The sequence below is a fragment of the Eurosta solidaginis genome, chromosome 4 (genome assembly GCF_040869045.1).
Source record: "Eurosta solidaginis isolate ZX-2024a chromosome 4, ASM4086904v1, whole genome shotgun sequence".
NCBI classification, from domain to species: domain Eukaryota; kingdom Metazoa; phylum Arthropoda; class Insecta; order Diptera; family Tephritidae; genus Eurosta; species Eurosta solidaginis.
This window is the reverse complement of record NC_090322.1, coordinates 102,835,048-102,856,835: the sequence shown is the minus strand read 5'-3', so window position 1 is coordinate 102,856,835 and position 21,788 is coordinate 102,835,048. Positions and strand designations below refer to the sequence as shown.

Here is a 21,788-nt window from a genome sequence, read left to right as displayed (position 1 = left end):
TCTCCACCAATCTCAGCTTTGTTGTCATTATATCGCATAGTGTCTGCGGAAACTTCCCGCTAACTAACAGCGCAAGGTCATCTGCATATGCGATTACCTGGCTGCATCCGTTCTTCTTAAGAAGAACCAAGAGCTCATTAAGTGTGCAACCCATAGAAGTGGAGAAACAAGAGAGCACCTTTCTGAGCCTAGATCCCTCAGACACCGTCTCCATTTCGCTACAAAACTTCCGCAAAGAGGTCCTCTTCGACGACCTTAGCAGTTTCTTAAAATCCCCTGGGATCATCTTGTATGCATCCCATTTTCAGCCTCCCTGGAGGCTTTCGCAAGATTGAATACTTTCCGACATGCCTTGCGTATATTATCTATGTCCCTGTTCCACCATGGTGGTTTGGTGTTACCCCTAGATTTCTTCCTAGGACAGGCCTTATCAAGAGCCTCCCCGCATGCCTTCGTGAACGAGTGAACCATATTATCCAGCTCAGCAGAGTTCTGGGGTATATGAACACTAAATCCTGAGAGCCTCTTTTGAAGCTACTCACTGTAGATAAGCCGCGTTGGCGTTTTTAAGGTTCCTATGCCAGACAGTATTGAGCGCCTCCTCGCCGAGGTCGAAGCGGACAAATCTATGATACGAAATAGAGTGGTCATCAAGGACCGTCCAATTGTTTATCATATATTCCTCGCTGCCCGAGATCAGGGTGACGTCCAGAGCCTCCTGTCTGCTCTTAGTGACAAACGTGAGTACCAAACCCGTATTGCAAATCTTAAAGTTATGATAAATAACAAAATCAAAGAGTGACTCACCCCTCTCGTTCTTGTCTCCACTGCCCCACGCCTCGTGGTGCGCATTTGGCATCTCCCACTAGTAGTAGTGGCCCCTTTGCATCCCGAGGTATTTTACAGACTAGCTCCGTCGGCGCTGACTCTTCATGAGGAAAGTAAAATGACTTCAGTGTAATATCCGTACCACCGACCGTCAAAGTCATAGTTATATAATCCTCGTCGCTAAACTGGGGGAGAAAAAGAAAATTTAGTTCAGATCTTACCAACGTCAATCCTGCAGCTTTCAGCCCGCAAATCGTATGCCCTACTACCCAAGGCTCTTGGATAAGGTCTACGCCAGCTGCTCCACTGGAAAACTGAAGCAGCAGCGCAGCAGAAGCTGCCTCACAATGGTGGAGGTTGATTTGTAGGACACGCGCTAGGCTGAGCACCGACCACCTCCACCACTGTCAAGTCGCCGTCTTCATCAGATATTGGCTCCTCTCCAGTGTAACCACTAAGCCTGTCCAGCGTTAGCGAGGAGATCGAAGGCGCGTCCCCGCCCAACGTGTCATCCACCGGAGTAACCGTGTTTGGTTCTTCGTCCTCCTCCTCGCTCTCCGCTTTCTCTGTTTCATTTCCAGCGCCTTCAGGTCGTTCGCGTAAACCCTAATCCTCACGGTGTCGACACCGAATTTAATAGCGGTATCCCCGCGCTCCAAGAAAGGCAGTGACTCCTTGTTGCTATGCTCCAGCTTCAGGACTCTCCAACTAGAGCAATGAAGCTCTGGGTTGAAGCTCCTTATGACCTGTGTATCTTGGATGGAATCCAGACTCTAGCTCTCGGCCTAGATGGGATGTCTTTGAAGTCGACAGCCCTGGGCATTGCGCCCAAACTAGCGACCGCCTTTTTGTACAAGTCGGCTGACCTCTGGTCGTCGCAGGCCACCAACTTGACTTGCCCCGATACCAACCCATCTCATTGCAAACAGGGGAGGTCCAGGATTCTCTCTTACCAAGGCGACTGAAAAACTGGCCATTTCGGTCATTATCCAGTCCCATTTTTCCTTGAAAATCTGCTCCTTTTCAGGATTAGATTCAAAGACCCCACAAGGATGCTACCTTTAGCAACCTCTGCTAAGGAGGCGACTTTGTCTCTAAACCTTTTAGCAGCATCCTGCACAACCTCCATCGAACGGTTGCGCTTACAAGAATAGAAAACGACCTATGAAAAAATCGCCGCTAGGTGGCGCAAGGATCGAGATATTCAAAAAAATCGGATTTGTGGTCCGATTTGGCTCATATTTGGAACAAATATTACATAGAGTCCGGTAGAAGTGACATCAAAATATTTTGGAGTTGGAGGAGGGACAATAATACGTGGCGCAGAGTCGAATAAAGTCTTTGGAAGGATTATGTATTGAGCACTTAGATTGTAACAAATTGCCAGGAAAGAGTCCTTGTAATAATGAGTCACTAAATGAACTAAATAGAATGAGAAATAATTAGCAATTAAATAAAGACTAAAAACTTGAAAATAAAATAATTAAAAAAAGATTTTTAAGTTAAACGGTTTTATTGAAAACAATACTTACATGAAGTAATCACAGTGGACATAAGTACTGTTAAGTGCTCAAAAGTATAAAAACGCAGTGCTTTGATTTGAAAATAGCACATTTAATGCAAGTTTATGATTTATTTAATATTCAATAGTTTACCAGCTAGAAATTGTGTTTATTAAAATAAATTTTTGGTAAAAAAACGCATTTTTTAGCTTAAACAGGCGTTTTGCCAAATTTTTCTTTGAAGATACGCATATCAAAATTAAGGCTATTTAACCACCTTCACAGCAGCACTAAGATTTTTGATATGTGTAGCGAAAATTCAGAAATATCAGGTTTTTCATATTTTCGAAGTTCTGACTTTTGACCTCGTATAACAGCTGTTATTATAAATTTCTCAAAAAAAGAATTCAGCCCTTCAAATAAGGGAAAAGAGTGGATCACGACCACATTTCTAGTTTTTTAATTTGCTTAACGCGTTAACAACAAAATAAAATTTCGAAATGTAGAATTTCGGATTTCGAAAGTTAGTGCAATGCCGCAACAAACTCATCAAATCGCTTGTCGAGATCACTGGTGGGGAAAAAGATAAAGAAACAATGCTAACAACATACAAAGGTCAACCGCCTATGTGCTACGCGTAATCAGTTAGATTTAAAATCCCACACTCGAAAATTCTACAAACCTTTAAAAACACTGCCCTTGGAATTGCTACGGAATGCTCCCTTTTTTCCCTGAATAGCATCTACATAGTTAGACAAAAGATATCAATATAATGGAGCATATAGAAAAAAGTTATACAGTTTTTGCTGATTTATCGAAAACTGACACTCTAGCAAGAAACTACTTGATGTTCGGCACTTAAAAACACAGCCATTAATTCCAGAAAATATTTAGGAGGCTTTAAATATAATCCACACAGAGGGTGAATGCCCTTGCAAGGTTCCGCCCTGTGAACCTCGTTATCAATAAAGCTTATGCAACTCTCGCAGAACTTAAACTTTCGTTTATCCATGCTCAGCCCGACCTATGTAATGTAAGGGCCGCATGCGATGTGTCTGCTCATGTCACCAACTTTCTTTCCAATTGTAATGTGGATGCATCTAACAACAATTTCCCTATGTTATGGTCCAACACTGTTGAAACAACAAGTTTCCTTGACCACCCCTCAGAGGACTTTCATAACAATTTGTGAGTGGTCGCACCTATTGAAGAACAAATGTCTTTATCGATACAATGACACCAACAACAAATGTTTTCAATTCTGTAATTTATTAAAAGTTTTGAAATATATTTTTCTCGTTTAGCGCGAATTATTATTAGTTATTGCGTTACAAACAGTGTAGCGTTAACAACTGCAACGAGACTGTAATACTGGCTACGTATTGGGTTTGACAGTCGCTGTGAATACGTAGTGACTACGTAAGAGGACAAACGCGAATACGTAAGAAGTTATAAAATACGAACTTCTGGGTGAATATGAATGTGAGTGACTGCGACGAAAACATTCACGGTGACATACAAGTTAACCCAGTCTTATGGCTGGATTCTGTAATTCAGTCTCATCTCAAGTCACTAAATTTGAGATTTTTCTTTAGAGACAATTTTTGTGACTTGGTATCATATTGGTATTCTATAAGGCCAAATCACAAGAAATTCACCAATTATATGTGGTGAGAACACACTGAGACAGTCAGCTGTTTGCATCTTACATTGAAGATGACAACAAAATGATTTTTTATCGATTTCATATGAAAATAGGTTTTCAAACACATGCGATAAACAAAATTATTTATTTAAAACTTGAAGAATATGATTTGTAATAAGCATGTACACAAACACGATTGAAATGTGTGTTTAAAAACGTTTAGCCCGAATCGATGAATTGAACGAATGCCATGGGGCCAGAAAATGAGTAATCGATAACAGCCGGTTTGCATCACTATTCGCATTGTATCATTACAATTTTATGTGCTGCAAAAAATGGCTGGAAATGGTAAGTAATGTAAACAAATGCAAAACGTTTACATTTTGTTAATTTTCATGCAAATAAATAATATATATTCTTTTACAGTTATGGATAAACAGTATCGGACAAGTAAGGAACAAATAGACTGCTATTTGTCCTTTGTCCAAAGCCACCCCCGTATAAGGCAAAACAAAAACGACCCCACGAATCCTAAGAGAATGGAGGAGCTGTGGGCGGAATTGGCAGAGCACCTTAACGCACTAAGGGGACCGACGCGAACTCCGGCGAAATGGAAAGAGGTAAGTTGCTATATAATTATGAAATAGTGAAAAATAAAATGAACCTATGAATGTCGTGTAGCTAATTTTATAATACAGCTTGCAACTGCTAAAGCACGGCCGGAAATGTTGAGAGGGGTATCAAAAGGCGCGTTTTGACCTCGATATCATTAATCAAAAAGCGGAAGTAATTTTTTCGGTAGTAGTGCAGTTTACGGTACCCACCCAAAAGTTGGGCCAAGATTTTCGAGTGGGGTATCAAAAGACGCGTATTAATATCGAGAACAATAATCCGAAGGCGGCAAAGAAAAATTTTATCTCTGTCCGGAGATATTTGCAGTTGAAGTTGGCGATTTTAATGTGGTTGTTGTTGTGTTTATACCCACAAAAAAATTGTGCATCACCGTGGCGGTAGCCACGGTTATACCACACACCCGGACTTGGCATGGCGTAGCCCAGGGTTATTTTTTATAAGCGCGGGCGAAGGGCGCCAACGCAGAAAGGTGTTCTGCGCAAAAATACTATGGATCCCACCCCCGGTTTCGGAGGGACCCGAGGTCTTTTTTCGGGTTTTCGTTAATATCTTTTGAACGGGTAAAAAAAGTTAACTTCCGCTTTCGGATTCTTGATCTAGACGTGAATACGCGTCTTCTGATACCTCACTCGAAAATTTTGGCCCAAATTTCGGTGGGTACCGTAAACTGCACTATTACCATTTTTTCTTTTAGTGAAGAGTTATTGGCAAAAAAAAATTGATGCGAAAGATCCTTATGTGTGATGACAATAATAAGAAATTGACACAAAATTGGAATTGACAGAAAATTGTCAACTTCCATTGCAAATATCTCTAGACAGAAATAAACAAACGAATCTTCACTTTCGGACTATTAACATCGAGGGCAAAACGCATATTTTGATACCTTTTCCGACGTGTTTTAACACTTAAGTTCTGTCGTATATAATTACCGGAGACTTTCCTGTAACTCATACGTGTACCTACCGCTGGTAGGTATATTCTGACCCCCTAACCCGCTGGGGTAGCAGAGGTGATAGCTCCCCTCCCTGCGGCGTGCCCCTGCCCCCTGATTTCGTGGCCTCGTACAATCCCCATTGTGATGTAATCTTCCTGCACTTTAACATGCTGCCGATTGAAGGCTTAGAACTTGAAAAATATAAAAACCCCCTAAAATATACAGTAAAATTAGTCCTATTCAAATCATTTTTATTTCAGTCTCTTAATCATTGGAAAAACCAGGTGCGATCCAGGGCGAGGAAAAACAAAGCCAATCGATTGGTAACGGGAGGAGGACCGTTGGTAGAAGAAGATGTTTCTGAGAGTGAGCAAAGGGCATTAAATGCCATCGGTACGACGGTAGTACTTGGGGAACCAGGCGTACCAACTATTGGTAAAGAGGTACGACTTTACTCCCATAAAATGTATATGAATAAAAAAATAACATTCTTCTTTGATTTTTTTTAGACTGAAATTGTAATTACATAATTACGTTACATAATTATAAGGTCACTCGAATTTTTTTAATTTTGCCTATGCTTCCGTTTCAATTTTCATTTGTGTCTTAATTAATTTCAAGTTAATAGCCATATAAATTTACGTTCAAAATGTTTTTTAAATTGAAAAAATATCGAGCGTAGATTTATACGGCTATTAACTTGTAATTAATTTAGACAAAAATGAAAATTGAAACGGAAGTATAAGCAAAATTACAACATGACAATCCATATACATTGAATATTGTAAGCGACTGTCAGTTTTTTAAATCAGCGGATTCATATAAGCGTAGAACAACCTTGTAAAGCTTATAAACAGTATAAAGTGTGTAAACTTCTATGAAGTGGCTTTTATAAGTTGAAATGAATTCCCTGAATATTTTTATATTCATTTAGGTATTTTTGATATCATTTGTAAGCAATTTTTTTTCATCAAGGATTTTTCAAAAACTGTCATTTTATATACCGGTTGTGAATTTGTTATTGTATTGTTTTTCTATTTCTGTACTTTGATATACTATGTGCTTCTTAGAAACATAAAAGAAGTATTACATACATCTACGCTAAAAATAATAGTAGATAAATCCGATGTTTCCTTTATCAAAATGAAATGTTTAAAGGCTTGAAGCCATTTGTTTTCTTTATGTAGTTAAGATATTACTATTGAAATAACCTGTTGAGTTTTTGTTGAGCTGTAGGCCAATATTTTGAAACAAACAAATTTTATATTCTAATTTTATTCGGTCAATATTTCGGCTACAGTGTGAGACCATCTTCGGAACCTGAATAAGCAATAAGACAATTAAAACAATAAGTGACTGTGTTTAATAATATAATTTTTATTTATTATATAATATAATATTTATCAAAAATGGAATTGAAATGTTTAAACTTTAAAGCTATGAATAATAAAGCTGTTTTCAAAAGCATTTCATTTTATTTTTATACTTCATTGAAAATATACAAATTTGTAAGCTATACCAAATTTGTTACGTCTAACTTTTTTTCTTAAATGTATTCTTATAAGCCACCCAGTGGGAAACTGAGTAATGCATTACCTTTTTCATCAATGAAAAGAAGCATGAAGCAGTAATCAATGAAAATATCTTTGAAAAAGCAAGCGAATCTATAAAATGTAATGTATGCTGTAAGGTTTATGTCATATGCATTACCTTCGTATGACATCGCTGTAGAAAAATTCATGCCTGTTTACGTTCATAGCTTACATTGCCAAAAATTACTTTGTGAACGAAAACATGCATGAATTTTTCTACAGGGATGTCATACGAAAGTAATGCATATGACATAAACCTCACAGCATACATTACATTTTATACATTCGCTTGCTTTTTCAAAGATGTTTTCATTGAATACTGCTTCATGCTTCTTTTTATTGATGAAAGAGGTAATACATTACCCACTTTCCCACTGGGTAGTGGCTACGACTTACATCCCCAGAGCGTTTAGGCAGCTCTGACGTGCCCTTCTACCTTCGGCGTAATACTCCGTCGATGCAAATGAAGTGGCCGTGCCTGCATCACCAGGAGCTGTGCTTTCTGCCATTACATCCTCTGACAGAGTAATGCCACGTTTTATTAGAACGTTGTGCAATATAGCACACGTATAAATAATAAAAGCGGCATTTCTGTGGGTGTACCTGAGAACGCGCTCTTTGGACAAGCACCTAAAGCGTGACTTTAGTACCCCATAGGCTCGCTCTATTGGGTTTCTTGCCTTGACGTGTACCTTGTTATACCGTTCTTCATTGTCGGACGAAGGGGTTCCTATTGGAGTAAGCAGCCACGGTTCCAATGGGTAGCCTGAGTCCCCCAAGAGCCATGTGAAGGACCCCGCAACATGCTCCCTTATGAGCTTAATACGTACTGGCGATGTCGTCCATATACCGGCGTCGTGGCATGAGCCAGGAAATCGCGCGTTAACATGGCGGAAAATAAGCTCATCATCGCAAATCTATGAATAACGTTATTTAATTGTAAATACTTCAACGTGTTTTTGTGGAAGCATGCATTTTGTATACTTACAGCTTCAACGTTCACGCTGTAGTAACCCTTCCTGTTCATGTAATCGTGAGGCACTACACCAACAGACAAAGACGACGGCGCAATTATGGCAACATGTGTGCAGTCAATAGCACCTATTACGCCTTTAATTCCAAATTTGCTATGAAAACTAAAAAAGCTTGAATTAAGGTAATCCTGTAAATGTTAAACCCAAATTACCCTCTTTTAATGCTGTTGTAATGCTCAGCCGTGTTTGGAAAACTAATTTCAGCATTTCTATGCTCAAAAACGAGCCTACAAATATCTTGGATGTTCCTGGAAACGGACGATTGGCTAACAGCTACAAAATGGCTGTTTCCTACGCAGCTTTGGTATGATCCATTGGCTAGGAAATAAAGCACTGAAATAAACTGAAAAGAACAAAGTTTTAAGTGATGTGCATACGTTTTATAAATGCTTTTTCCTTACTCGTATCTCAAACGGAATTCTCGATTTCCGCACATAGTTATCATGCGGCTTTAACTCTTGAATAAGTTCCCAGCACAGCGTCTTGGGAAATCGCAAAAACCTCTGGAAAGTTTCTTCCTGCAGCAAAAAAGGGTCTTCCGTGTCCCGCAAACTAGCCAGCTTAAGCCTGCGGAAATTTCTACATCGCAAACAACCAGAACTTTTATAAATAATGCTTTTAATTAATAGTTTTTGTAAACAAAAGTTTTGGCAATGAATAATAGCATAAACAAGTTACTAGTTTCACCAAAACTTTCGTAAACTATGGTTTATCAATAAAAAACTATTAATTACAAAAGTTTTTTACGCTTTAACACTATTACCTTTCCTCATTTTTACGTTTTTGTAAAATTAGATACAAAATATACGTTTCTTCCTCCATGTTTTGGTTTTTGTGACCGACTTTAAACCACCTCACAAAATAGTGACTGTTTTTTTGAGACTTGAGATGGGAGACAGTTTGCTGAATACCAGATTGTCTCAAAACTAAATTTGACCACGAAATGTCTCTATTAGTGACTAGAGACAGCTTACAGAATTTACCTATTAAGCTATATCATTCGCACAGCCAAACATCATAAGAATAAACATCTCAAACCGTGGGAAGCGCTGAGTCAGCATACTTGCAGGCACATACTAACAGCTGAATTCAGTAAGCCGTCTCTAGTCACTATTAGAGACTATTTGGGGTGAAAAACACTTTTGAGACAATTTGCCATTCTGTAAGCTGTCTCGCGTCTCCAGCCTCATAAACGCAATCACTAATTTGTGAGCTGCGCCGGGGCAGGTCACAAAAGTGAAAATTTCAGAAAAAGTATGAAAATTATTTGCGAAAAACGCTTTAAATATATTTTTGTTATTCCTCAAATTAAAATAAGCATAGAAAAAATTAAAAAAAAGAAAATACTTAAAAAAACATCGAACTCAATGTGGCGCCGTTGAGATTCGAACCTACACGCTTTGGGATCTTTTATAAAAATTGTGAACGGCGTCTCAGCAAGCTCAGCCACAATACCACCCAACGTTATGTTGACAAAATGCAATGCTATATTATTTGTTCAATGTATGAGTAAATTGTCATTTTGGTGAATTTCGTTGATATGGTGAATTGTTTTTGTGACTTTCGTTTACTGAATACCGAAATCATCTCAAGTCACAAAAATTGTCTCTAAAGGAAAATCTCAAATTTAGAGACTTGAGATGAGACCGAATTACAGAATTCAGCCATAAGACTGCAACGGCAACGATAGCGGTGGGAGCAGACAACATCATACGCTGCCAACGCTGCAGCAAAGGCAACGACGGTGATGGTTATGGCTTGATCATGGCGGAACGACACAAGGTGGCAGCATGAACAGCTGATATGATAAACTTTTTTATTTGATTTGAAACATCAACTTGCAGTACGATTTTGGCATTTGTCCATCGAATTTACAAAAACAAAGTACATGGGATTTTTATTTATGTTTGTAGGTATGTGACCATGCTGCCACTTGTATCGTTCTGGCATGGGCTTGAGGTAGAGTTTAGTTAGGGTAGAAGTTTTAGTTTTTAACGAGACTCAATAAAGCACACAAGTGCACCAAAAAGGCTGCCGCAAATATATTAAGATCAATTACTTGAAGGACTGAGTAACTTGAAGGAGTAGCGATATCATCAAATTAAGATCAATTGGATTAATAATAAGCTATGGATTATTTAGGCGTAATACTTGCGGGAGTAGAGTGCTCGATTTTTTTTTTAAAGTAATTTGTGAATAAATAAATAGTGGCAGTATTGCGCTCTGACATATTTCAAGCTAATTTGTCGTTTCGTGTTTTGTAGCGCTTTAATGAGCGATAATGAAGGGAAAAAGTCACAGACCTATGAGCCTGTGAAAATTCATTTCTGGCACTAAATGCGAAGAACTTCTAGACCTGGTGAAATCCTTGCCAGAGTTTGACGGTCAAGTTAGCACATACGTTTCATGGCGCCAGGCTACTCACACAGCTAATGAGGTAATTCAAAAACATCAGGGCAGCTCTAGGCCCTACCAGGCCGTAGGGATAATCAGGAATAAATTGAAGGGATCTGTGCTGAATTTCCAAGCGATTATTGCTAGGTTAGACTTTACATATGCGGACAAACGTCCAATATATCTCATAGAACAGGAACTCTCTACGCTTCGACAGGGCAACCTTTCAGTCCTGAAATATTTCGACGAAGTGGAGAAGAAACTGACTCTCCTCACAAATAAAACCATTATGACCCATGAGGGTCCCAATCAATCTGCACAAAGTATAGATCAGACGCGCTCAGGTATTCATTTCGGGTCTGAAAAGACCATTGTGTGACATTCTTTTCGCTTCGCGACCTGATGACTTACCGGGTGCTCTGGCCTTGGCAAAGGAGGTCAAGTGGAATAGAGAATGATATGCGTTTGCTACAAGCTTCGCTGCGCCCTCTGAAGATCTATACAAATTTAAGAAGATCGGTGATAGCAACTCAGCAGAGAAAATGCGAGCCTCACAAAAAAATCCACATTTTTTCAATAGACAATCGGAAATGAACGGTATTGAGAATGATCAACAGGATCAAGCAATATCGATGGATATAGATCCATCAGAATCACGGCTACGCTAGAATACAAATTGGCGTCAATCACAAAAAGTGAAGCACAATACCGAAACAATTTCAAACAGATACCTAGCTTCAACCAACAACAACAAACTGGAAAGCTACAGGCCGAATCGGGTATGAATACCGGACCCAAAATACAGAGAATAAGTAATTAGGGGGAAGTCAAGGTTCCGTGGATCGAACGAGGGGTAGGGCACCATGGAAGAAAATTAAAGCTATTAATGGACACGGGGACTTCGAAAAACTATATTAAGCCTTTGCCCGAATTTAGAAATATTATCCCAGCATCCACACCTTTTCTAGTTAAGTCACTGCACGGAAATAGTCATGCGAATAAGAAGTATACAATCAAGTTATTTGGTGTATGAGCAGATTTTTTCATATTGCCTAACATGGCAACGTTCGATGGTATAATTGGCCTGGATCTATTAAACCAGGTAAATGCTCAAATAGATCTAAGTAGTGGAGTAATACAACACAATTTCGGAAACGAAAAGCTGTTGTTCCACGAGTGCAAGAATGTAAATTTCATTGATATAAGAAGTGAGGAAATTCCTTCTTGTGTCCGAAATAATTTCCTTAAGATGATAGAAAGTAGGTAGATGGCCTTTGCGGGCCCAAACGAATCCGTTCCCTTCAATACAAATATAGTTGCTACCATTAGAACAAAAAACGAAGAACCGGTGTATTCTAAGCTCTATCCATACCCTATGAGTGTGGCCGAATTCGTCAACGCATAAGTGGCCGATTTGTTGTCCAACGGCATCATACGCCCTTCCAGGTCACCTTACAATACGGGAAATAAAAATAAATGGATAGTGAGTGATTTTAGGAAATTAAATGAAATCACAATCGGGGACAAGTATCCGGTGCCTAATGCAATGGTGATATTGTCAAACCTAAGGGATGCACAATACTTTACCACACTTGATTTGAAATCGGGATTCCATCAGGTTGAGTTAGAGGGACATAGAGAAAACTGCCTTCTCAGTAAACAACGGCAAATACGAGTTCTGCCGCCTGCCTTTTGGACTCAAAAGCGCACCCAGTATATTTCAGAGAGCGATCGATGATGTTCTGAAGGAGCAAATTGGCAATACCTGCCATGTTTACGTCAACGATGTAATCACATACTCAAAAACAGCAGAAGAACATTTGAGGGACGCTGAATGAATTCTGCGTAGGCCAATATGAGAGTATCGGTGGAAAAATCTAAATTTTTCAAAACTGAGGTGGACTACCTAGTGGACTACCCCTCTTGTATTAATAGGGTGTGTTAAAATAAATCCCGATAAAGTTCACAGCATAAAATGCTATGAGCAGCCAACCATTATTCGAGGGCTCCGCTCTTTCTTATGATTGGCGAGCTACTATAGATGTTTCATTAAAGATTTTATTAGCATAGCAAAACCACTGCCCTATATGCTTAAGGGAGAAAATGGCAAAGTGAGTGCCGCACTGTCTAAAAAATTAGAGTTCAGTTAACATTAGAGGGTGTAGAAGCATTCAATAAACTTAGAGAAATTTTAGCATCGGAAGACGTCACATTAACATATCCAGATTTCTCAAAACCTTTCGACTTGACCACAGTTGCATCTTCAATGGGTTTGGGGGCTGTAATTTCGCAGGAATAGAAACCCATTACCATGATTTTAAGAACGTTAAGAGACAGGGAAGAGCGTTTAGCAACAAATGAAAGAGAGCTTTTAGCAATCGTGTGGGCCCTCAAAACCTTGCGAAATTATTCGTACGGTGTGGGTCGGTTGAACATTTTCACTGACCACCAGCCTTTGACATTCGCAGTCTCAGATAAAAATCCCAACGCGAAGATAAAGCGCTGGAAATCTCTCATATAAAGATTCAATGCAAAAATTGTTTACAAGCCAGGGAAAGAGAACCATGTCGCCGACACGTTGTCAAGGCAACACATGAATATGGTGGAGGTTGAAATGGAAGCAAGCTCTGACTGCGCCACCGTACCTAGAGAAGAATCATTGACCTATACCATTGAAACAGTAAATAAACCTGTCAATTGCTTCAGGAATCAAATTATACTTCAGGAGAGCGAAAGCCCGTCAAGGCAGACCTTTATTCTCTTCGGCTCAAAAACTAGACATACGAGTATTGTTTCGTTTTGTAATGCAGAGTCGCTGATAAACACATTTAATGATGGTGTAGTTAACGCAATACACTGTACTACTACCAGTTCTGGCAAAGTTTCAGCACCGACTGGTGGAACTTCATCCCAACGTGAGGTTTCGCCATACTGAAAAGATGGTTGCTGATGTCTTTAGTGAAAGTGACCAACATGAGATTGTTGTCGCTGAACACAACCGAGCTCACAGGGCTGCGCAAGAAAACGTGAAACAGATCCTGACCGACTACTTTTTTTCAAAGATGGATAAAAAAGCAAGACAAGTTGCGGCAAACTGCCGAATGTGTTCAAAGTAAAAATAAGACCGCCATCCAAAAAAGTATGTAATTGCGACAACGCCGATACCATCTTATATTGGACAAATATTACACATTGATATTTTCTCTACGGATCAAAAATATTTTCTAACTTGCGTCGACAAGTTTTCGAAATTCGCTATAGTACAGAAGATCGCATCGAGAACGATCATCGACATAAAGCCGCCAATTTTACACCTGATTAATATTTTCCCAAACGTAAAAACAATACACTGTGACAACGAAAAGTCGCTTAATTAACATACCATTAAATCAATGCTATCGGATTGTAATAAAATAATAATAGCAAACACAGAATTTACTAACATGACATTGTACGAAACAATGAACGATCAGACGAAAAATCTAATTACCTTATTCCCTTAGTCGCACATGAAGCAGCTGGTCGACGCGCATATGAAACACATCGAAACACTACTGCAAACCGTCGATATTCACCACCGGCAAGCCCGAAGATTGAATTTTTTGGGTACGGCACTGAAGGTCATTGCCGGCACCACCGATTTCGAAGATTACCAGAGACTCCAAATGAGACAGACACACTCGTTGATTCGAACAACAAACAATACAGGACAAATACCCACATTCAACAAAAAATTTTAGAAATCACAGATAAAATAAACAAAATTATTAGCTGTACAAAAAAAAGAGACAATAGATACAGGCCACTTATATGAAACAATACTGGCAAGAAATAAGATAATAACTCTAGAGCTGCACGCTGTCACAATTTCAATACCATTACCCAAACTAAATTTAGTTAGTCCTGTAATATTGGGCAGTAGCGATATAAACAAAACGATACAAATCAACGAGCACTCGACTAACGTATCAACGATAGAGATATTAGGAATGTATAGAATTAAGGTATTACAAAATAAGAACAATTTGTATTTCATAACAATATGGCGAATGTTGACATCACTAGGCTGTTAGTACATAATCACGCAATATCAAAAATATGAAGCAGCCACTCTTATATACATGTCCACATTAAAGCTAGCAACACTTATGTAGAAGGCGGTGAAGAGATATCTCACACAGACACACATGTAGTCATCAGCCGAAGTAGTTGCTCACTCATATGGCTATAAACTACAAATATACACGTATACAGTTCGTAACCAAGCATGAGCTACAAGAGTTCTAGGAGGTGAAACGGCTAGAGCTTTGGAGAAATATGCGGACGAGATACGGATAGTATAAAAGCAGCGCAAGCTGAGTAATAACGAATCAGTTTGAATTAAACACGCTATCAATTGCGAAGTGAAGTATAATTGTGAAATATAATTGTACTATTCCCAAAGTAGTCTATTAAAGCCCATTTTGCGATACAGAATATTGGAGAGATTTATTCAACAGTTTAGCGATTCGAACGTTAGCATATGCTTTCAAATAAGTGGAATTCCCCAATATTCGTTACAATTGGTGTCAGAAGAGGAATTATTGAATAAATTCCGAAGATTTTCAATACAGCAAGGATATGGCGAAGTTAAGTGAATTAAAGATCCAGCAGCTCAAAAAGGAGTTGGAAGCTCGCGGATTGAATACAACTGGCAACAAATCCGAGCTACAATCACGATTATGGGAAGCTATGGAATCAGAAGGAGTCAATGTTGAAGAGTATGTCTTTCATCCTGATAGCGACGAGATAACAACAAAAAAGGAAGAAAAAAACGAAACACCGCAGTCAGTTACCAGCACAGACTTGAACATGATATTGGCTGCAATATCTGCACAAACATCGACAGTAATATCCAAGATGGAAACTCAACTGGAAGAACAGAAGACATATATGGCATCCCAACTGGAATCGCAGGAGACACGTATCTCAGAGATGTCGTCAGAAATAACATTTAAATTGAAGCACAAGAGGCACGTATATCCGAAATGTCGGCACAAATTTCAGCACAGGTATCATCGCGGATCTCTGCACAACTGGAAGCGCGTATGGAAAAGAAAGTAACGCAGTTTCAGGAAGGATTCAGTGGTCGACAAGATAAAATGGAGGCCGAGATTAATGCTTGAAAAGATCGTATTCAGGAGTTACAATTGAACCGTCCAATCACTTCAACAACTTCTCTGAAGGTAAAATCACTAACGTTTGATGGTTCTGTTCCTTTCCAGGTATTTAAGCTCCAATTGGAGAAGACGTCAGAAGCGAACAACTGGAATGCCGAAGATAAAGTTGCTGCATAGTTCGTAGCGTTAAAAGGAATTCTGTTGAGATCTTACCGACCATTCCAGAGGGAGTACGAAACAATTACGAAACATTGATGGGCGCTCTAGAAAGGCGATACGGAATCGAGCATAAGAGATATATATACCAAATGGAGTTACCGAACCGCTTCCAGAGAGCTAATGAAACATTGCAAGAGTTTGCGTCGGATGTTGAAAGGCTGACACATTTAGCTAATGCGGACACACCTGTGGAATACACCGAAATAATTATCAAATGCTTCAAATGTGGGAAGCCAGGTGACATTGCACGTCGTTGCGATCTTGATCCTAGTGGTTCCAGCAGCATGGGTGGTCTTAAAAACAAAGCTGGAGAAGATGGACAAGAGCGAGTCAGATGTAAAGATCGAGAGCTAGCTCCAGATGTTGAATGTCCCGTTATTTCTGTATCACAAATCGGAAGAAAATCGTGCAGTCTTACCGTTGGAGGATATGTGGATGGCAAGGAGCGTGTACTGACTGTAGATACGAGCGCATCTTATTCCATAATCCGATCTGATTTGGTCAACAGGAGAGTAAAGCCTTTGCCTGGAGCAAGATTACGTACGGTCACTGGCTAGTATAAACAAGTCCAGGGGAAGTGATATGTGAAGTCTTAATTGGAAAGGTCATGGTTCTACACAAATTCGTTGTGGCGGAGATTGTCGATGAAGTAATATTGGGAGTGGGCTTCTGAGTTGATCATGGGATCAGGATCGATACGCAGAGAAGGATTATGCAATATAAGAACAAGGATATACTACTTAACTTCAGTTTGGAGAAAGAGTTCAGCAGTAAACGAGTGCTGGTGAAGAAACTTCGACAAAGACCACACAAGTCAAAAACAGTATATCGGGCAAAGGTTGATGGAACGAATGGGCCAAACAAATCAAAATCAAAGGTACCTGCGAGAAAAACACTAGCATTGACAAACCCTAATGGACGCGTGCATGGGTGCATGGGTGGTTTCAAGCCAGGGCGCGCTTTTGTTGTGAAACGTCAGAACGATACTGATTATGCAAAGCCAATCCGTCAAGCGCAAGCTCTACGAAGTACTTCATTGGCCAAACAACAGAGTGTGAGGGAACGAACCAGGACAATGAGTAGTAAGATGAAACACAGGTACGACAAGAACAACAACTCGGAAGGTTTCTTGGAGGGAGATTTGGCGGAAAGGTGTTCATTCAAAATTTCAATATACCTGGAAAGGCTCGTACAAAGTTGTGAAGCAGGTCAGTGATGTCATCTACCGCATACAAACAATTGGGAAACCACGAAATAGAAGGGTGGTTCATTTGGAGAGGCTAGCAGTGGTTAGATCGAGACATTTGTCTGATCGGGACGATCAGACTTAGGTGGAGCGCAGTGTGGCGAATGCTGACATCACTAAGGTTGTTGGTAAATTATCACGCAACGGCAAAAACATGAAACAACTACTCTTATATACATGTCGACATTAAAGCTAGCAACACTTATGTAGAAGGCGACGAAGAAATGTCTCTCACACACACACATGTAGTCATCAGCCGAAATAGTTACTCACACATACACACGCATATAACTATAAACTACAAATATACACGTATATAGCTCGTAACCAAGCATGAGCTACAAGAGTTCTAGAAGAACGTTTAGACCTTTGGAGAAATATGCGGACGAGAAACGGCGAGTATAAAAGCAGAGCAAGCTAAGTAATAACGAATCCATTTGATTTAAACACGCTATCAGATGCGAAGTCAAGTGCAATTGTACTACTTCCAAAATAGTCTAATAAAGACCATTTTGCAATACAGAATATTGGAGTGATTTTTTCAACAGTTTATCAATTCAAACTTTAACAGAAGGTTTCAAATAAATGGTATTTCCCAAAATTCGTTACAATAAAATATCCCATTCCTGAGATAGTTTGCAAAAAGCTTAGCCTGTTCACCGTGCCACACCATGGACTAGTACTTCATTTTGGGGGCACAAACACCGTTGCTGAGTGCGGAAGTAAAACGCATGCCGTAATATGTGAAAAATCAACATTTGCTACCTTTTGTAAAATGCAGAAACCCGTTACTTGCGGGCTACAGCTCATCTCGGGAGAAACGGCAAATTGCTCAACCACCGCTAACCACATGAAGGGTATTAATGAGATCGATGACGGAATAATTATAATCAATAAGGATACGGCCGTAATAAAGGGGAGACTGGTATCTCAAGAACCGTTTAAGGGACCTATCTGTCAACTTTCGAACAACAGGTGACAATAAATTACACCGAATTCCGAAATAGAAACAACGCCATTACACGCTATCCCGGAAAATCGACGGCCCATAGTATTAACCTGGTGGGACATTTGGGGTCTCTGAATCTAAATTACCTTCAAGAAATGAATGTTGAAAACATCAACCAAATAGACGCGTTGCGACTGGAGATCGATTTATAGACAGTGGTTTTCGTTGTTGTAGTGACAACCATTACTGCCTTCCTAGCAATCTGGATGGTCGTAAGTATTAAATCAAAACGTTCCGCAAAAAAGATGATGGACGTTGCTATACGGAAAATAGGCGAGAGGATTGCGGACGACCCTCACTTAGGAGGGGAGGAGTTAACCCAGTCTTAGGCTATATCATTTTCACAGCCAAACATTATACCAATAAACATATCAAACCTTGGGAAGCGCTGAGTCAGCATACTTGCAGGCAAGTGGCAAGAATACAACGGCAACGATATCAGCGAACAGCGATAGCAACGGCAAATCATAAGAATAAACATCTCAAACCATGGGAAGCGCTGAGTCAGCATACTTGCAGGCATACACTAAGACTGCACCGCAACGATAGCGGTGGCAGCAGACAACATCATACGCTGCCAACGCTGCGCAACGGCAACGACGGTGATGGTTATGGCTTGAGCATGGCGGAACGACACAAGGTGGCAGCATGAACAGCTGATTATAAACTTTTTTTATTTGATTTGAAACATCAACTTGCAGTACGATTTTGGCATTTGTCCATCGAATTTACAAAAACAAAGTACATGGGATTTTTATTTATGTTTGTAGGTATGTGACCATGCTGCCACTTGTATCGTTCTGGCATGGGCTTGAGGTAGAGTTTGGATAGGGTAGAAGTTTTGGTTTTTAACGAGACTCAATAAAGCACACAAGTACCAAAGAGTAAATTACATAAAACGGGCCTTAATATTTAAGAATTCATGAGCTTAGAAGCGGCTTATAACAATTGAATATTCAAAATATTCGAATTTCGCGGTTCGAATCTCGGTGAAACCTTTGATAACATTACGAAATTGTCTGATGATGATTGAATGATGGTTTTCGAAATGGTACCATCGTATTATGCCAGTAAATGTTTCTTTCTTTTCAGTTTCTCTTAAACATAATAATTGAATATTCAATTGTTATAAGCCGGTGTAAAGCTCATGAATTCTTAAATATTAAGTATAAATTGAACACACTACTAAATAAACAAACCAACTAAATTTATATTTCCTGAATTAAATAATAAACAGAATTAGAATTAAAATTAAGTAATAATATAACAAGTAAGGAAGGCTAAGTATGAGTGTAACCGAACATTACATACTCAGCTGAGAGCTTAGGAGACAAAATAAGGAAAAATCACCATTTAGGTAAATGAACCTAGGGTAACCCTGGAATGTGTTTTTAAGACATGGGTATCAAATGGAAGGTATTAAAGAGCATTTTAAAAGGGAGTGGGCCTTAGTTCTATAGGTGGACGCGATTTCGGGATATCGCCATAAAGGTGGACCAGGGGTGACTCTGGAATATGTTTGTACGGTATGGTTATCAAATGAAAGGTGGTAATGAGTATTTTAAAACGGAGTGATCCTTAGTTCTATAGGTGGACGCCTTTTAGAGATATCGCCATAAAGGTGGACCAGGGGTGACTCTAGAATCTCTCTGTACGATATGGGTAACGAATAAAGATGTTAATGAGTATTTTAAAAGGGAGTGGGCCTTAGTTCTATTGGTGGACGCCTTTTCGAGATATCGCCATAAAGGTGGACCAGAGGTGACTCTAGACTGTGTTTGTACGATATGGGTATCAAATGAAAGGTGTTAATGAGTATTTTGAAAGGGTATGGGCCTTAGTTCTATAGGTGAACGCCTTTTCGAGATATCGCCATAAAGGTGGATAAGGGGTGACTCTAGAATGTGTTTGTACGATATGGGAATCAAATGAAAGGTGCTAATGAGTATTTTAAACGGAAGTGGGCCTTAGTTCTATAGGTGGACGCCTTTTCGAGATATCGCCATAAAGGTGGACCAGGGGTGACTAGATTGCGTTTGTACGATATGGGTATCAAATGAAAGGTGTTAATGATTATTTAAAACGTAGTGGGCCTTAGTTCTATAGGTGGACGGCTTTTCGAGATATCACCATAAATGTGGACCAGGGGTGACTCTAGAATGTGTTTGTACGTTATGGGTATCAAATTAATGGTATTAATGAGGGTGCTAAAAGGAGTGGTCCTTAGTTGTATATGTGAAGGCGTTTTCGAGATATCGACCAAAATGTGGACCAGGGTGACCCAGAACATCATCTGTTGGGTACCGCTAATTTATTTATATATGTAATACCACGAACAGTATTCATGCCAAGATTCCAAGGGCTTTTGATTTCGCCCTGCATAACTTTTTCATTATCTCCTTCTTAATATGGTAGGTGTCACACCCATTTTACAAAGTTTTTTCTAATGTTATATTTTGCGTCAATAAACCAATCCAATTACCATGTTTCATCCCTTTTTCATATTTACAATGGAATTATGGCATTTTGTTTTCATTTTTCGTGATTGTCGATATCGAAAAAGTGGGCGGGGTTATAGTCCGATTTCGGCCATTTTTTATACCAAGATAAAGTGAGTTCAGATAAGTACGTGAACTTAGTTTAGTAAAGATATATCGATTTTTGCTCAAGTAATCATGTTAACCGCCAAGCGGAAGGACAGGCGGTCGACTGTGTATAAAAACTGGGCATGGCTTCAACCGATTTCGCCCATTTTCACACAAAACCGTTACTGTCATAGAATCTATGCCCCTACCAAATTTCACAAGGATTGGTAAATTTTTGTTCGACTTATGGCATTAAAAGTATTCTAGACGAATTAAATGAAAAAGGGCGGAGCCACGCCCATTTTGAAATTTTCTTTTATTTTTGTATTTTGTTGCACCATGTCATTACTGGAGTTGAATGTTTACATAATTTACTTATATACTGTAAAGATTTTAATTTTTTGTTAAAATTTGTGGGCGTGTTCGTAATCCCATTTTGCTAATTTTTACTTAGCACACATATAGTAATAGGAGTAACGTTCCTGACAAATTTCATCATGATATCTGCGACGACTGCCAAATTACAGCTTGCAAAACTTTGAAAATACCTTCTCTTAAAAGTTGGCGGTTCAACGCCCATTGTCAAAATTTTACTAATTTTCAATTCTGCGTCATAAGGTTAACCCACCAGCCAAGTTTCATCGCTTTAGCCGTCTTTGGTAATGAATTATCGCACTTTTCCGGTTTTTCCAAAGTTTCGATATCGAAGAAGGGGGCGTGGTTATAGTCCGATTTCGTTCATTTTAAATAACGATCTGAGATGAGTGCCCAGGAACCTACATACCAAATTTTATTAAGATATCTCAAAATTTACTCAAGTTATCGTCTTTACGGACGCACGGTCGGACGGACATGGCTAAATGAATTTCTTTTTTCGCCCAGATCATGTTGATATATAGAAGTCTATATCTATCTCGATTTGTTTATGCCGTTACGGATTGCCGTTATGCGAACAAAGTTAATATACTCTGTGAGCTCTGCTCAGCTGAGTATAAAAATTATTTG

General features: G+C 39.3%; 2 protein-coding genes across 2 annotated transcripts; one reads left to right on the top strand and one right to left on the bottom strand.

Moving 5' to 3' along the window:
* The first annotated feature begins 4,280 nt into the window (after window positions 1–4,280).
* On the top strand, window positions 4,281–6,521 carry LOC137248095 (uncharacterized). The gene is made up of 4 exons (XM_067778975.1): window positions 4,281–4,323; window positions 4,402–4,595; window positions 5,806–5,988; window positions 6,055–6,521. Exons 1-4 carry the CDS (start codon window positions 4,311–4,313, stop codon window positions 6,073–6,075), a joined length of 411 nt encoding a protein of 136 aa, XP_067635076.1. The 5' UTR covers window positions 4,281–4,310; the 3' UTR covers window positions 6,076–6,521.
* Window positions 6,522–7,437: 916 nt separating this feature from the next.
* On the bottom strand, window positions 7,438–9,044 carry LOC137248094 (putative nuclease HARBI1). The gene is made up of 5 exons (XM_067778974.1): window positions 8,935–9,044; window positions 8,573–8,750; window positions 8,324–8,514; window positions 8,126–8,273; window positions 7,438–8,054 (listed from the first exon to the last, which is right to left on the bottom strand). Exons 1-5 carry the CDS (start codon window positions 8,991–8,993, stop codon window positions 7,530–7,532), a joined length of 1,101 nt encoding a protein of 366 aa, XP_067635075.1. The 5' UTR covers window positions 8,994–9,044; the 3' UTR covers window positions 7,438–7,529.
* Between the last annotated feature and the right edge of the window lie 12,744 nt (window positions 9,045–21,788).

What these genes read in the sequence shown, in the direction of transcription:
- LOC137248094 (XM_067778974.1), bottom strand. Translation starts at nt 8,993, where the DNA reads ATGGAGGAAGAAACGTATATTTTGTATCTAATTTTACAAAAACGTAAA. An exon ending in GAATTCCGTTTGAGATACGA is followed by an intron (nt 8,515 to 8,572) that starts GTAAGGAAAAAG and finishes TGTTCTTTTCAG; the next exon opens with TTTATTTCAGTGCTTTATTT. An exon ending in TACAACAGCATTAAAAGAGG is followed by an intron (nt 8,274 to 8,323) that starts GTAATTTGGGTT and finishes AAGCTTTTTTAG; the next exon opens with TTTTCATAGCAAATTTGGAA.
- LOC137248095 (XM_067778975.1), top strand. An exon ending in CTCCGGCGAAATGGAAAGAG is followed by an intron (nt 4,596 to 5,805) that starts GTAAGTTGCTAT and finishes TTTTTATTTCAG; the next exon opens with TCTCTTAATCATTGGAAAAA. An exon ending in TACCAACTATTGGTAAAGAG is followed by an intron (nt 5,989 to 6,054) that starts GTACGACTTTAC and finishes GATTTTTTTTAG; the next exon opens with ACTGAAATTGTAATTACATA.